The 15,642-nt window shown below is 40.6% G+C and overlaps 1 protein-coding gene across 4 annotated transcripts in view; it reads right to left on the bottom strand.

The window, feature by feature from the left end:
• Positions 1-15,642, bottom strand: part of pbx4 (pre-B-cell leukemia transcription factor 4) — a 26,879-nt gene extending 11,237 nt beyond the window's left edge. For 3 of the 4 annotated variants that reach the window (XM_070922577.1, XM_070922576.1, XM_070922578.1), the window contains exons 1-2: positions 15,241-15,642; positions 11,088-11,161 (exon numbers count right to left, since the gene is read on the bottom strand). In XM_070922577.1, coding sequence (XP_070778678.1) covers positions 11,088-11,161; positions 15,241-15,425 — 259 coding nt within the window. In that variant the 5' untranslated portion in view covers positions 15,426-15,642. Of the gene's footprint in view, positions 1-11,087; positions 11,162-12,773; positions 12,888-15,240 lie in introns of all 4 variants that reach the window. The other variant, XM_070922575.1, reaches the window with a different exon arrangement.

Here is a 15,642-nt window from a genome sequence, read left to right as displayed (position 1 = left end):
AAGTTTCCCCGTAGAGAGTCACGCTGAAAAACAAGTTTGCAGCCATGGAGCAGTCAGAGCTAACAAATGAGTAGAGCTGTACTGTAGGGCTAACAGATGTGAAAGAAATGAGGACAAAAACAGTTTTGCTTAAAGTTTCCAAGTGCTATGGAGCAGATGAGTTTTTGCTTTTTCAAACTTCACTTGATAAATGAGTCTGTTCCACCATTTAAGGCCTCTCGTAGCAAAGCGTCCAAACCCCCCCCCCCCCGCCTTTTTTCTTGTTCCTTCTTGCCTTTTTCTTTCCCTCTGCTTAGGTCTCTTCTCTCTCCAAGGCACATTCCTGCTCTGCTGCTCCCCCATCTCAGGGCTCAGGAATGCAGCAGACCCAGCCGCCTGAACTAATGACCCTGATTCGCCCATCTCTTTCCCTCCTCTTTTTCTTTCTTTTCAGTCATTCACAAACTGAATTCTGCACTTCCTAGCCTGATAACCTATAACTAATTTATTGACCAAGGACCAGAAGTATTTGTTTTGTACCTGTTGAATCTACATGATCATTTGGATACTTTGCCTATGTTCTGATGGTGGTTAAAGTTTTGTGTGTACTGACAAAATTTAGGCCATGTGTGGGGTTGATCTTCACTGTCCATTCACTGAGAAGTACAACTGACCTACAGTAAAGAGGGCAACTGTGGCTCTTGAAGCTTCTCACCTCTCCCCCCTCCCTTTTGCCCCCACTCCTCATTATGGCCCCCAGCTGTAGCCTAATGCCCCTACATTCCCCTAATTACTCCAATTAAGCTGTGATTACCCACAATTGCACTCATGCACAGTCTAGTGGCCTACTAGTATTATAGCAGCTGTTGAGATGACTTAAGATGCTGCACAGAAAAGGACCATATGACATGGACGCAGGTAAAATGGAGTTTAAAAGTCTTGCACTCACAAAACCAATCATAAGACCCCTGAAAAACACAAATAACAATAATAAAAAACCTAGTCTGAGAGCTGGCTGGCTGTTTTGCTCAGTATTTCCTTTTGATCGACTGGCTCCTGACAACACTGCTGGGCTGGTTCTGTTACTGAGAGACTAAAACTCAGAGTGCTGTAAGTAATGACACTTAAATTCTCTTTTTTAAATAGGAAGACAGCTTAAGGCCCACAGCCTGTATCCACAGCTCTTGGAAATCACACCATTATGCACACGTTACCACCCTAGCTGGGCTGTGTGGCATTGAGAGACGGAGCGAGCAACACATACTATGAAATATTCAGGGTATCCAGCTGGGCTTTCACTGCATACATAATCATTCTCATTTCTGCACAGCCAATGTGGAAACGGTGTGCTGTGCAGACACAACACACAATATATGAAGCGGTGCAGGTAAGGGTGAACAACCTAACCAATAGTGTAGTGCTGTACATTAACTATAATGCCTTCCACACATAGGGCTAGATAAGACTTAAACGCAGTCAGTATATCATTGCTCAGCTCACAACACAAGCTTTATCCTTGTCTGTCTTTTCCCTCGCTAGCATCCCCTTTTTCACTCTGTCTCCCCCCAACACACATCCCCTCCCCCCTCTCCCTTTCAGCGCACCCCCACCCATCTCCCCCAGTGCCCCCCCCTCCCTCTGTTCTCCATTTCAGTCGAGTTCTCCATGTGAGCCGCAATCCCTCATGCTGTCAGCCCCCCCTCTCCCTCTCTCTGTAGACAGACAGGATTAGCATTTTAATTGCATCAGCTCCCTTGGGTATTCTCAGCCTTTCACTGGGAGAGAGCAAGGGAGCGGGAGAGAGAGAGAAGGATAGAGAAGGAAAAAAAAGGGGGGAAAAAAAGGTAAGGAGAGGGAGAGGGTAGAAGGAGAACCAAGGAGAATTGAAAAAAGGAGTCACAGGAGAAGATATGTGTGCGAGAGGGATGTGTGCGAGAGGGGTAGAGACAGAAAGAGAGAGAGAGAGAAGCAACAGAAATCTACAGAATCCAGAGTACAGACGTGCCAGAGAGCGAGCAAGCCAGAAAGAGTGAAAAGATAGGACTGTGAAAACATCAGTTTTTCCTTTCATTACAGAGAATTCAGATAAAGAGAATGGGCCAAAGAAAAATGGTTTTCACAATGAAAAAAGGCTACATGAATATATGCAAATTTCCTCGCAAAAACTGCAAAAAAACAAATCTCAACTGCAGCTCTGGATATATGATGGGTAAACCCCTGTATAAGGATTAAAACTCTTTGCAGAATATAAAATAGTGTCAGGGCAATACAAATGTAGCTAGGGAAAATAATAACTGAAGCCATTCTGCCTGTATTAAACTAATATTATGGTACCTTAAGTGGAAGTTTGACAAAACCAAAACCTGACCAGACCTGACTTTTTCCTAATTCTCATGTTGGATCAGTTTGACTTCCACTATGCAGAAAAACAATGATGAGTGGGGTTATAGAAGCGGAAAGTCCTTGACCTTTAAATCCATGCAGTGAAATACAAACTTCACCTTCATTATGTCCAGTTAGTTTCCCAGTTAAGTCTGTAAATGCAAAAGCACATGCTCATATCATGACTAGTGGTCTTTAGTATCTGAGTAGGAGCCTGATGCCAATGGCCCTTTCTTTAAAAAAATATATATGTTGTAACAATTGATTAATGTCAACTTTCATAAATAAGTTCCTCTGTGCATGTATCATTTTGATTTACCATGCCATTTCAGTGGAATATAGGTTGCTCAAAAAAGGGCTTGGGTGAATAAAATGTTGCCTTGGGCAAGTTGTAGAATATGGCATTAAAAATGAATAATTTCCCTGATGGGCTTTTTGCCAAATGGATATTGGGAAATGGGAAATTTTCTACAGCAAATTCAACATAAAAAGCGTGTACCCCATTCTTCTAAAAGGGTGTTTTTTGTAGAGTACAGTCAATTTAATGATCCTAATCCATATGTCCATTCCTACTTTAAGCAGCTCACGCTAATCAGCATCTGTTTGGGTAGTTCACCAGAGTCTTGTTGCACGCAGCCCCCCACTCTGACACACACACACACACACACACACACACACACACACACACACACACACACACACACACACACACACACACACACACACACACACACACACACACACACAGGTAAGCATTCAGGGTAAACGCAGTGTGCTCTGATTAAGGTGTGAATTGGAGAACTCACACCTTGGACAAACACAACACTTCAGTCCAACACATCATTAATCAGCCCTTAATTAACTAAAGAGAGAGAGGCTTGGACACCTGAGCGATGACTACGTGTACCCCCCCTTGAATGGTCATACACAAACACACTGTCACACACACAAAAACACACAAACACTAATGATCAATTTGTGTTGTCACTTAATCAGCACAAATATAAGGCAATAAAGGATCTCAAATGTCTTTTCCCTATGCCAACCATTTATATTCATAGTTTGAGCAAATTATTAAAAATATTTCCCTTTTATATTTTTTTTGCAGGTCAAAAGTAAAAGTAGGCTGAAAAACAAATGTAATTAACTAATAAAAGCTATATTTGAATGTGAAAATGTTGACAAAATGAAAATATTGTTAACAATCATAAGAGGAACAGCATTAATATGAGCCCAGAGAATACAATTTATTAGCCATCTACACAAAAGTAAATTGGTGCACATGCAATTATGATCAGCACATGCTACATTCCTTAAAACAGTTTTGAGTCATTATTTAATTTAAAACTTAAGTCATCAAACATGGACATCTTTTTTCAAAGTTATACTTCAAACAAAAAGCACAATATTTTCAGAAATATTGTGAAAGGGCCCACAAAATGTGAACTCTCATCATATCAAAATTAAAAATACAAATAAAACCGACTTAAATCCCTTAAAATAAGACTGACAGTATACTCAAAACAAAGTCATATTTTGTGTGTTTGCATGGTTTAAATGAAAGGCTTGTGACCAAAAGCACGTTTGGGCAGGCTGACCAGCTGAGGTGGTTAAAATTTCAATCAAACTTGTTTACTAAACTAAACATAGTATATCTTTTATAACATACTATCCTTGTGTTTTTGAGGAATTTGTATGTTATATCTGCTACCACTTTGACTTGGAAGCTCATCCAGATAGCATGGACAGCATTAAACAAACAGACCTTGGGTTATAGCGAGTATACTGGTATTTGCTCATAGCTTGTGTTCAACAGTAATCTGAGAAAACATGATTCAATTTGGAGCATACTGTCAGCCTAACTAGTAACGGATCATACTTTGATATGTTATTTTAGGTGACAGAGCAATATAAGATATTTTTCAATATGTCAATATGGCACAAGTGCTAAAATGAATGGTGTTTAAAATGATATATAAAGCACTGTTGAGCACCTGTGACTAAATCTCTAACATGATATCCCCAGTCTAGTACAGTTCTGCACACAGAGAAAGACAGAGAGACATGGAAGAAAGAATTTGAAATGTCACAGGAGGAAGAGGAGGATGACGAAGAGCACCTAAGCAGGAGGCTTGTTAAAGCACTGCTAGGATCTTCCCCCAGTCAACTCTCATCAGGCCAGCTGCCTCCTGTGCTCATTAGCACAGACTCTTAAGGAGCTCCTAAAGACTTTGTGAAAAATGAACGCTCATTTGAGAGGTCGTTAATTTGCACTGTTATGCAAATTAGGTGGCAATTAAGCGATAGATCAGAAGAGCAGTGCCCATTTATAACAAGTGAACAAGCATTATGACACAGTCAGATGGTGCCAGAGAGAGCTGAGGCTACATGGTTTGTCTGCACAGGTCCAATGTATCAGTTTAGTAAGGAATAAAAATCACTACGCCACTAATATGTGTGGCTGGTCAGGATAACAGTTTACCAGTGGTTTTACAGGAGGGTATCCTTAATTGGCCAGGCTAAAATGAAAACACATATTACAAACTGATGGAAACAAATCCTCCCAGAATATGGATTTATTCTGGATTAGCAAAGAGTAATACTACATCAATCCATGCATCTATACTGATGAAGAGCACCACACACTTAAAAATGAGCAAGGGCTTCCCAGTATCTATAATAACCTAATCCGTTCTGCTAATCTTGGGGTGGCTAGTAAACCCCCCCCTCCACCAGCCCTGATGTTTCCATCTCTCCCCTGCATTTATGACATGGTGTGAAATATACAAACATACTGTCTGGGACAGCAATGTGCACTGCAGAGGGGTGGAAGGCTCCCATCAATTGTAATTAATCCTTAATTAGTCTGGATTAGCAGCTAGGCTTCGACACTCTCCCACCCCACCGCCACCAAACTAATGCAATCCAGCTGAGACCACATTTACATATCTTTAATTAAAGAGCTTCCTTTAAGAGAAAAGCCTAAAAGCAGTGTGAGAGGCATAGACATGCTGAGAGGGAGGACAGATGAGATGAAGAGGTAGAAGTCCGCCCTGTGGGTGATCCTCGACCAATACTGATGGGTCACTCAATGTTTCCTGGTTGCTTGTTGTTGGGCATAAATTGAAGGAAATTTATGGATCCAAAGTAAGCTGTAAGTGTGCAAAATATGGCACCTTGCCTATCGTGTCACTCTGGCCAATTAAATGTCAGCAGTGTCTGTCACCAGTATTTTTGTGCCCAATTCCTGAGTGTTGCTGAATTTTATTTTCTATATGCTTGCTATATTTATTAATTTAGTAAGTAATACATTTTAAATTTAATTTTCTATTTAAACTCCTATCACTAGTTTCAACTTTCAAGCAAATGGGCAAATGCTTGGTCAAAGTTGACCCATGTTCTTATCTTCACTTAACTTCATTGGATCAGACAAAAAATCCTAGAGTGGGCATTTGTCCTAATATAACAATTCAATTAATTATCACAATCCATGCTGTTATTTGTGAGCTATTAGAATTTGTTGTTCTCAGGTCATCCATGATCCCCCTGAAATACTGTGTCACAACACAGCCAAATCACTGCTCTTTGTAAATCATGGCCAAAATCATGTTGCAGCAGTCTTAAAGGTGAACAATTCCACTGAGCTTTTCCCATCCTACAGCACACTCCAGACAACAGTCTCCCTTGTCAATATACACAAGCCCAATTCCTACAGGAATAATACCACATGGGGAAATCAGTTGGCCCACACACCATTAGGCCTGGGCTGAAGGTTGGGGTGCTCTGCCTCCCCAGTTTGAGTTGGGGGGTGGTGGTGTGTCTGTCAGGGCCAGGGGTCTGTGTGATATTAGCCGTCTGCCAATCTGGCTTGGGGAATGGACACCGAGTAATTACTCCTGCTCTTACTGCCTCATCAATCTCCCTGTATCACTCCTGCACCCCCCACCCCAACACACACACACACTATCTTTTTTCATTCTCTTCTGCAAAGGAGCTAGGGAAAGAAAAAACGATTGAGTGGCAGGACACCACAAAACACAACAGAGATTGCTGAAAAGCCAATGAGACAATCCACCATCACTGCATAGTGAGTATAAATACAAAACTGACTCTTTAAAATAGTGGGAGAAAAAAAGTGAGAAGCTGGCATGACTGTACAAAGGTGGATGGGCTATTCTTGTTTTAGACCCAAATGATAGTAAAATGGAAAACACAGGTTTGGTACAAACTATTCTTATCTTGTTACTGCTTTTGGCTTAATAAGGCACTGTATGCTTCGCTCATGAAAATATAATAAAAAGACTTCCCACAGGTTCCTAACAACTCATAAAATTTTAGGGCTCTGTTACAAATTGGGCTCTTTGAAAACTAATAATAATTAAGTTGCTTTAATGAGCCATGTGATTCCCTAGAATTCATGTACTGCACTCAGTCAAAGTCGGAGGAATACAAACATCTAAATCAATCATGTGATGCTGAGCGTGTTTTTCCTAACACAAATTGAGTGCTACCAACTGGATGACACTGGTGTATGTTGTTTTGTTGTCAACTTTCATGTATGGCCTCTGAAATAAAAAGATAAACAAATTAAAATGAGATTTCTAAAGGCTCTAAACTGTTAAGTGTTTATTCTAGCAGTGAATAAACAAATCGCAACTACGTGTGACTTTTAATAGTGTTGTTTTGTTTTGTCTTGGTGTTTTTACAACTACAATCAGGCAGTAATTCAATTATCATGTAATTGGGGCTGTTTGGCTAATGAAATTGTATTGCAATGCATACAGACAACTTGAGTGCTGTGAATACTCAGGTAAGGTAATAATTTGATTAAGGAGCTTGCATGATTTGCAAAAACATTATGACCCCCATAAGCTGATTTAACATACGTTGTGTAATAGTTTGGTTACTCTCTGAAAAGGTAGGTGTGGTAGTCGACAGGCTAACAGAAAATAATATAAGGATCCATCCAGATAAGCCTTACACTACAAAACAACACAAAGGGCTGCACTGGTGTGGGTGTGTTGCTACAGGTTACAAGATAGATAAAATATGAACCACTTTGAAGGCTAATTAATTGCCAAGACACTGCATGGTGGTTTATACTCCTTTGAGATAGGATTGTACAACTCTGGACAGTCAACCAGTCATATTTTTGATGATGATAACATGATAATTCATGACATAATGTAAAATATACAGCAACAAATCCACAGGAAAACAAAGAAAAGGTTTACTCTGAATATATTTGTATTTTATGAATTTTAACAACATTGTTTAAATTGGACCTTGTATTCATTGATAAGTTATCATAACTAAACCAGAGAAGCTTTTGTATTAAATGTAACCAGAAATAGCACTGAAAAAACATAAACCAAAGAGCGAGTTCATTGAGTTTGCTAAATCTCACCATTCATCCATCTCGTCAAAACATTATTAGGATGTGATGATGGGTTGTCAGCTAGCCGCTTTGGCAACATACTAGCTAAGTGCTGCTGGCTGTGAGATTTTGGTGCTTGTAGGTGGTTAGAAAAAGAAGATACTCCCAACATAGGTAGATATCACAGTCAAATTAAACAAACATTACATGGCTGATCTTCATTTTCAACCAAATAGTTAAGTATCTGCTGTAAAAAAAAAAAAAAAACTCCAACTCAAAGGCTGGTCAGAAAATGCACAGAGAGAAGGGAGTGGGCCTGTGGCAGAGGCAGACAGCAAATACCCAGTGCCCCAGACACATTGTTAGGACACTGGCACAACTGGGCACCAAACAGAGCAATCAACTGGCTCAAGTTAACATCACACTGGCTATAGGCCATCAGGATGTCCTTTTTGTCAAACTCACACGGTTGTTGCCGAGGGACACATGGCCCATATGAGTGGTGGTATGCAAACACATGCACAAGAATGGTGACAGGGACATTAACTTTTAATAATAAGAGGCAACACAGAGCTGGGTAGGCTGCTAGCCACCGCTATTTCTACACAGCCAACTAGCGGCATTGTCCCAGATGCATTTATCAGATCAGTTATCAAGATGAGTGGCAAGTGTTGGGAGGTGAACTTGCCATCTCAATGCTAAAAAGACTGTATAGCTTTAATTCCACATGAAAAACTATTTTTATTTTCATTTAAAACCTGTCCAAAAATAAACAACTGGAAATGTTCATGCTTGAAAAGGAGGGACTAGAGCAGGGTGACAGAACAGAGTGAGTGACAGATTCACTGTTGTCATGTGTAAAGCACAAGAAATGCATAAAAGTAAGGAGAAACACCTCAAACATGCCCAAACTAAATGAAAAACTTCTGAGAGTAACTGCAGTGGCTTGTGAGAGATTTTGGCATAAGCTGTCCCATTGCACCAAGAGCTATTTTTACAGCAAATACCCATGAGAGCGAGGGAGAACAGAACTGAGTTGAAGCAAAGCCACTGGCTCTCAACTTTGATCATTTCCCGTCTCTCTCCAAGTGCTTTAATTTCTTTTTTGGAGTGTATCTTTAATAAAGTATTAACAAGAATCAAATTTCACGCAGATGGAGGTCACGTTTAAAGTGAGAGCTCAGGACAACGCAGGCACTGTTGTAAAATGGGGGGTGTTTTGGGGGGGTGGGGGGGGGGTACTGGCATTAGCGCAGAACATTTCCTTTACAATGAAAACAATCTAACCAACTGCAGCACTCAGAGGAATTCACCTCCCATCCCCCACACCCACCTCCCCTCCTCCACCACCACCATTACATTACCATATCAAAGCCCCGAGTTCAGAGCAAGTCTTCTCTTTCAAGAATGGGAGCGAGGCATAGGGAGGGAGGGGGAGAGGACAAGACCGAGGCAGTAGGAGTAGACCCAAGACCGAGTTTGCTTTTATCCCTGTTCAGTGTGTGCGTATGTGTGCAAGAGAGACAGAGTGTGTATGCGGGTGTGCATGTGCATGTTTGTTAGTGAAAAAAGACTGCAGAAAATCTGTGGAGATACTAGAGGACTACTGATTGGGTCTTCCACAAGCTGCACTGAAGAGAAGTCAATTCACATTCCAGAGGCACATAATGGGGCCTGCAGGGGGTCTGATGGAGTAGCAGAGAAATGCCAAAGCAGGTACACAGTGCAGTTGGGAGGGCACTATGTGGCAGATGGCCAGCAGAGTACAGGCAGAGCCAAAGATCTCAATATCTCATGGTTGGCATATTCACCTCAAGCATGAATCTATTGTTAACCTTCCTCCACGCCTTGTCTGTTTTTCTGCTCAGCTTACTGTATGAGTACTCACAGACCCTCTCTCTAGTTTGCTAGGAGACTAAATGTGAAAATCAAAGTGAATGGCATTAGGGTAAATAAGACCACTGGTTGCCTGGGAAACAGTGTACCCTGCCCCACTCACTCAAGCCTAGCCTTTACTTTAGTCCAATCACTGGAGAGCAATAATGCATTATTGACAGAGGGCCACAACAGGCAGCAGTGCAGCATTTTCAAATTGTATTTGAACAAGAGAGGTTTGCTGTTAGAAGATACAAAAGGCAAGTGAAAGAGAGAAAAGCACATAGAAAAGCACATAGAAAGACAAGAACGAAGAGAGACTGGCAGAGGGAGAGGATTCAAAAATGCACCCCATTTACACTACCATAACCATCAATCTGCCATCCATCCCAGGCCTGTTCCTTTGAACCACACTAGAAACTGTCAGATAGCTGACTCGAATAGCTAACAAGATGAGAATAAGCAGCGTGTTTACTTTGAATAATTTTACAAGTATGAGCAAATCTGAGATATTTACATAGGCAATAATTTCCATCAGATCATGTGTATTTGAAATTCAGCATTATTTGTTAAGACAGTGTCAGAATAGTTTCTTGTTGCTTTGCATGTTGTGTTTGGATGAAGGTACTGCATTGATGTGCATAGCAATTTATTCCCAATACACAATTACCATACACTGTGTGGTGTAGCTTTTTTAACAGTGAGGGAGAAAAGAACACCTCTTTGTACTGAAATAGCATAACAGTTTGACTGTAAAGCAATAACCCCTGTGGAGTTTTCCATATCTGCCTGCTGTCAACAAGCTGTGCATGAACTTTCTGTCACGATCAGGTTTGATTTTTTAATATAATAAGTTGGATATGATAGTTTGTAGTTGTGGTAATGTAGCAGTAGGTCTTCCCCTGCCATAATATAGTAAATATTGCCTGTTGGTTGCACCATTCATACATTTTGTCACAGTACTGTTCATCATTTGAGATGGAAGTTGACAAAAATGCAAAAGTGTCCAAGCAGAGTATATTTCTGCATTCAGATACTCGAGGTCAAAATTTAAACAAAAACTGCAATCTGATAAATAAGTATGTGAGGTCAGAGTTGTTTGCATGTTCTGAAGCAACTTCTGCTGTCTGACTCAAGTTTCAAAGGCACCGATCCACTAAGATTAGTTTCAGCAGGTCAGTGTGAAGTCTGGACAGTGGCCAAAAATAGGTTATGTTTCTATAATTACTGGTCCAAAACAACAAACTGTAATTCATATTTAGCGTGATCTTGAACCAAAGCATAAACAATACATGCAGCTAAATCAGTTCTATAACAAATACAATCAATATCCAATCAATAGAGACCTCTGCAAGGCCAATAAAAAAGTAACTTGGTGCCAGGAAAACAGGAGTAGAGGCACACTACATCTCAACACTAGGTTACAACCTGTGCAGACTGGAGAACACAAAGAACGAGTGAAGTAGAAACTCACCCGTCTTCTCTTTGATCTCACAGAGAACGCTGAAGAGGGCTGGCTTCATTCTGTGACAGTTCAGGGCATGCTTCCTGTAAGAGAGAAGAGGGAATAAGAGAGGGAGAGAGCGAGGAGGATTACGATAAACAGACCTCCATCTCAAGTCATTCCATGTCCTCCCCCATAAAACAGGTAGAAGAGCTGTATGTATTATGCATATAGCATTTCAAGAGTGTAGTGCAACACAGCAGGACAGGGCCATGTTGTTTAAAAAGCATTTTCAATAGCCAAATACCTTTATCAGTGTAGAAACATCCCTGATGCGTCAATCTGAACTAGCAAGAGTAATGTTGTCATTTGGATGCTTTGCACTGTGGGACAGGTAATGATGCCAAACCTCAAGGTCATCATTACTGAGCACCAGATTCCTGAGTTAATTCACAGTAATCTAATTTCTACCTCTTACAGAAAGACTTGTTCCATGAAAGTAGATGGTGAGTTGATAGAGAGGATTAGGATTAAGTTGCAATTTTAATTCAATCAGAGATGTTTTCTTTATTGCCACACAGGCTAATAGCAATTAAAGGAGAAAAGGCAAAACTTCTACAGTTCACTGTAATCAAATTAGAACACCTTAGCGACAAAATTTCCTGCTAATACATATCCATGCACCCACACATCCATATAGCTTACTTGTATATTGAAACTTGTAAGACTGGAATGCTGTAGCAAAGCCTTGATCCTAATATGACCCTGAATGACTTGACACTATAGTCTCTGACGTGAACTACTGTACTGACAGTGCACACCAATTGCATCACAGAGAGGGAGTGCCTTAGTATCTGAGCACACATAGAATTGCATTTTAAAAGCCTGTAATTTTCTTTACATTCAAAAACATGAAAGGCACACATAACAAAAACATGTAACTTAGTATGCAATACATTATACTACACCCGTGTAGCTCATAATGTTTTGCTATTGTTATGATTGTCAGAGAGGTGTTGTTTAACTGTATGGTAACTATGTGGTCATAGTTTGCAGTGCTGTTGTAATATTGCATTATCTTGTAAAAATGTTTCTGTAATTTTGTGCACCCCCTGTATATTTAATGAGAAACAAGCATTTGGATGTGTTCTATGGAGAGTTTTACAAATCACAACAAGCATGATTCAATGCAAAAACAGGTTTCAGTGGCAACAACTTTAATATGTAACTGAAAAAGTGCAACATACACTTCAACTTTAGGTGAAAAACAAAAACAAAACCAGCATGAGGCCTCCGTTTCTGATGAGCATGAATTGGAAAACATGAAACAAGAAAAACCTGAAGATCACCCTGAAATAAAGCATTAATTTTCCAAATAACATAACCAACAACACATTAAAAACAACCACAGATGAATATGATTTGGCTACACCTGACCTCAACACCAATTCCAGTTGTGAATGCCCACTGCAGTATTAATGAGGGGACTATGGGGACTAGCAAATAGTGCGCCTACTGTATATGCCACGAAAGACTGTCTTTCTGTGAGAATATTGAGGCAGTATGATGTAAAGAGTTATGTGTCTAGCATTAAATATGTCATTTTGTCCACCAATTCTGTCACTGCTGGATTTGAGTTGGGGGGAGTGCTGCCTTCAGCATGGAGGGTATGAGCAGGAGGGGGAGAAGGAGGTGCTCATGCGGTCCTGTACTGACCTGTGCTGGAAGTTGAGTGGCAGGCCACCCCCTGCCATGCCCCCCCCTGCTCTCCCTCCCTCTGTGGGGTCGTCTGATCCACCCCAATGCGCCGGCGATTCCTCTGGCCAGCATCTGAACATATGGCGACAGGGTGAGAGGATGAGGGCGGATGGTGCGCAGGAAGTGTACTCTGCTACACCGAGTTCTTGCGCTGCCCTAACCACTCCCCATCCCAACACACTGCCACCCTGCACGACAAGGGCGCCATGCTCACATGTGAGCCATCTCACACATTAATTTGTAGCTCATGACCGAGGGAAAGATTGATGTGTGGGTGACAAACTTGATCAGAGTTAAGTATGATGCTGATAAAGACTGTACATTTCAAGACATACCAACTGCTATATATTAGAAAACCTATTTATAACAACAGACCGCGTGTAGTCCTAAAGTCTGGTTCTAGTTTTTGGCCTTTTACGTTAAGTAAACCTGAGAAGCAAATTAGCAAACGGTGTAACGATTCCACACTTAGTGCAAGCACGTCTGTCAGCTAATGCTAAACACATACGCTTCAGAAGATGAATATTTTATCATAAGAATTGCCTTTATTGATTATATACATAATATGCATAGCATGGAGGATTTAAGATGTACATGCCACACAATCTGAACCACTGAACTAACAGTAGGCTGCAGTCTTTTTAGTATTAATCCCGCACATATATGGCATGTCGAGGACATGCTCAGAGTGGGAGTTTAGATCAATACAAGCATACAGCAAGGACACCTCTGGCACTTCCGAAGCAGCCACACCTTTAATTAGTTTTTCAGAATAGCCTGTTAACATCTAATATTAGCCTTGCTACATGGTTTCCTAAACTATAATTGGCCCTTTAAATCCAACTAATTGTAATTATTTCATTCACCATAGTACAACCTTTTGTAAATAGTCAGCACAAATTATAAAAAAGGGGGGGGGGAAGACTTGGTAAAGAAAAATAAAATTGACTGTAAGAAATATTACAAAGCAAAAACATTAGCATTTGTACATTAAATAAGGCCTGATTAAGTCCTCAAACTTGTACTGAAGAAAAGGTAATATCGCAGTGTTCATAGGCTGCTGGTATAGCATCATCCCTCCCCCTCACCACCATCTCATTAATAGAAACTCGATTTGCGGACAGCTGCACTCGCGTACACATTATAGGAGAATTGATTGCACCCAGCACACAATGAAAAGGATGAACACCAGGGAGGGAGGGAGTGAAAGAGGAGTGAATTAATTAAGAGAACCAGGTGGTCAAATGTTGGGTGGAAAATCACTAGCTAATGACACATCACACTGTGGCCACAGTCTTGCAGTGGACGGTTGTCTATTGTTGAAATACTGACGCTTCATCTGAAACTGACCTTATGCTCCTTGAGCCACATGGCAAATGAGTGCGGGTCAGTCACTCACTGCAGTGCATACTCCCTACAATAATGATAAGTAAAAAATACCCCTAACACAAACATTAAGTGAGGAGTCATGTGGATGAATGACTGCTGTCATCACAGACAGCACTGGGCTGATATGTGGGACAATTGAGTAATCCTTGCCCTTATCCCAATCTAACCACTCATTTGCATTTCAATGACTAATGTTATTGACACTCATTTGATGTAGAGCAGCATTTCAGATACATGTTGTTATAATTAGGCAAATCTAATTTGGCATAGTCTGATAAGCAATATGTGAAAGCTTTGGTGACATGACCAGAAGACCTGATTTCACTCAAGTAGCTCTGACTACCGCAACTTAAACCATGCATCTTAGAAAGCATTTTGTATGTTGTTCACGTACTTCTTGATAGTTCTGATAATTGTTGTAAAAGGGAAATTTGCGTCACTAACTTTATATTGTCCTATGAGCAATGGGAAGAGAAATTAACTCAAGTATACAGTATGTAAGATGAGTTTTTTTATGCAGGGGGTAATATAAGCCTTAAAATGATCACTACTGCTGTGGCCTAATGAAACTACATTTTTTTAACCAAAAGATCCATGCAACGCAAATACAGTTATAGCATTGGGCAAGTGGTTATGTGCATTTTATACGGCTACCATTGTCACAGACTCGATAGGAAGTTGAAACTTTTTAATTTAGCACTTATAAACCATTTAAGATTAACTTCATCGCCATATTTCAACCTAGTCAGCATGTTTACAAACTACAGTTTACAAGAAAGCACGATGAAGTAACAAAGAACCACCTTTCAAACTACAACAGCACTGTAATGTGGGTGTTCAAGTTATTCTGTAACTAAATGTATTGGTTTAGCAGCGAATTACAATGTAACGTACAGTTGCATTAATGTTGCAATTAGGCATTATCTTACGTGGCCGTTTCACAGAAACGCCTTAAGACCTAAAGCAAAAATAAGACACATACAACGCACTTTAGCTTAGCTATCTTGTGTGGAAAATGGCTCTTCGCCTGTCTTACCTGGCCTGTGCTTCGTCCAGGCTTTCGTCGGTGATGGCCATTATTTGCTGTAGGATATCCCCTATGTCTTGTTGAGGTTGACCGAGGGACTGCTGTTTCCTAACCGAGTCTGGATCACCGACATCGGCTTGTGGTAGTCCACCGAGTCCGGTGAGACCCGTCATCATCCTGGTCTGGTCATCCATACTTTCAAAGAAAACTCGCCGTTTTCCTCAGTCGAAGAATACACACAAATAGCTAGCCTGTTAGCTAGCCAGCAAAGTATTTTCTACGACAAATCATACAACACTTCTTACCGTACCCGACAGCAACGATTAGAAAATAGTTAAGGGGTGTTGTCATAAAACAGATCGCACTAACACGCTTTACATTCGCTTGTGTTTTTCCCCCTCAAGTCAATAA

The sequence above is a fragment of the Enoplosus armatus genome, chromosome 17 (genome assembly GCF_043641665.1).
Source record: "Enoplosus armatus isolate fEnoArm2 chromosome 17, fEnoArm2.hap1, whole genome shotgun sequence".
In the NCBI taxonomy this organism is placed as follows: domain Eukaryota; kingdom Metazoa; phylum Chordata; class Actinopteri; order Centrarchiformes; family Enoplosidae; genus Enoplosus; species Enoplosus armatus.
This window is presented reverse-complemented; position numbering and strand designations above follow the sequence as displayed.